General features: G+C 33.2%; 1 protein-coding gene across 3 annotated transcripts in view; it reads right to left on the bottom strand.

The window, feature by feature from the left end:
• The window catches only part of LOC106879184 (WD repeat-containing protein 37), a 141,523-nt gene that overhangs the window by 80,528 nt on the left and 59,176 nt on the right, over window positions 1–1,819 (bottom strand). For all 3 annotated transcript variants that reach the window (XM_052968596.1, XM_052968598.1, XM_052968597.1), the window contains one exon: window positions 403–463. In XM_052968596.1, the coding sequence (XP_052824556.1) occupies window positions 403–463 (61 nt within the window). The remainder of the gene's footprint in view (window positions 1–402; window positions 464–1,819) is intronic.

The raw sequence follows: 1,819 nt of genomic DNA, 5'->3' as shown, positions 1-1,819 counted from the left end.
TGAGGGCAGCTGCATCAAACTCTCTCATGCACCAAATGTCAATTCCTGAAAAGCATTCGTGAAGTAAAATTATGTAGCAATACCAAATGGCAGTGCCCCAGCATGGCCAAAGCTCGTGAGCTGAAACTAGATAAAATAAAAAATAATTGCCAGTACTGCCTGACTGGCCTTCGTGCTGGTGGCACGTAAAAGCACCCACTACACTCTCAGAGTGGTTGACGTTAGGAAGGGCACCCAGCTGTAGAAACTCTGCCAAATCAGATTGGAGCCTGGAGCAGCCATCTGGTTCGCCAGTCTTCAGTCAAATCGTCCAACCCATGCTAGCATGGAAAGTGGTCGTTAAACGATGATGATGATGATGATGAAATAAGAAATAAATATATTATAAATTATAATAAATACCTTCTAATGGGTCTTCTTTTTCTGATCCTTCAAGATCATCTTCACCAGATGAATGGGATTTCTAAAAAGCACAAATAAGTACCATTATTAATTGATGCAAGAGATGTACATAAAATATACAAATCAAGTCATATTTAAAAGGAAAGAATACAAGACAGAACAAGTTGTAATAAAGTTAAAATCTTTTGTTAACTTTCACCATTATGATATTGTAGTTTATCTTATTAACCAATACATATAACTTGCAGCCATCAACATTTTAATGTCCAAAATACCTACAAGAATAATCATAAGGACATGGGTTGGAGAGTATTTTCATAAAGAGTAGGGCCTTTCTTAACCAGTTTCATCTCCCATACTTAATTTGGAAGGACTTTTGTAATTAGTTTTGATATAGTAACATTTCAAACTAGTGAACTGAATGTATATATTGTGGAATAGTACACAAGAAATTGTTTTCTTGGGTAAAGAGTCATCACTACTTTATTTTAGAATATCTCCTCTCAAATAAATGATCAGAGAAATCTGTTTTATTTTCATGAAAGTGAATTTGAAATTTAGAACAACTGAGTCTTTTCTTTTCCGTAATTTATGTTAGATTTTTTAAGAAATACTGCTTTTACTAACACTAAAACTGACAGTTATTTTTAAATATTTACTTCAAATATTATGTTTCCACAATCCAGACACAGTTTTCAAAATCTAACAAGTGAGTTAGACTATGAAATTACTGTGAAATCCAATTTATGACCTTAGTTGATAATTGAATTAAACAAAACAAAAACAACAACTTTAGAAGTAATAATGATTATTTTGTCAAGACACAAACTTTTTCATCAAATGAAAAATAGAATTAATTCGGTTAAAGATGTTTCCCCGTTTTGTAGTTCTTTGTTTCCTAATGAAGATGCCACAAAATATGGAGCTTTGAATATGAAACTTTTTTTTTTTAAATAACTTCTTTCCATTCCTGGTTTGGTCAATATTAATTATCAGCTAAAATATTTATATTCCATATCAACATCATCATTTCCATGCCCATATTCCTATGCTTGCATAGGACAGAGGGAATTCACAAACCCTTGCTTATCTTCAAGCAAGGTAATATTTCCCCTAAGTGGAAAGGTTTCCATGAAAGATTGGCAATGAATGTCATGCACTGCTTATATGACAGTGACACTCATTTACAACAATCACACATACGTACGTGTGTTTGTTTGTTTGTTTGTGTGTGTGTGTGTGTGTGTGCGTGTGTGTGTGTGAAAATATTGAACAATGAGAATGAATGCTCAATACTGCATTGGTGGATAAAGGCTCATGGTGTTAAACATTCATTCTCATTGTCTGATATTTACATATCAATGCTTCCGGCATTATAAAACATTGGATGAGCACTAAACATGAACAGACAATCAAA

This window comes from Octopus bimaculoides, chromosome 6 (assembly GCF_001194135.2).
Source record: "Octopus bimaculoides isolate UCB-OBI-ISO-001 chromosome 6, ASM119413v2, whole genome shotgun sequence".
Lineage (NCBI taxonomy): Eukaryota > Metazoa > Mollusca > Cephalopoda > Octopoda > Octopodidae > Octopus > Octopus bimaculoides.
The sequence above is the reverse complement of the archived record's forward strand: the minus strand, read 5'-3'. Positions and strand labels throughout refer to the sequence as shown.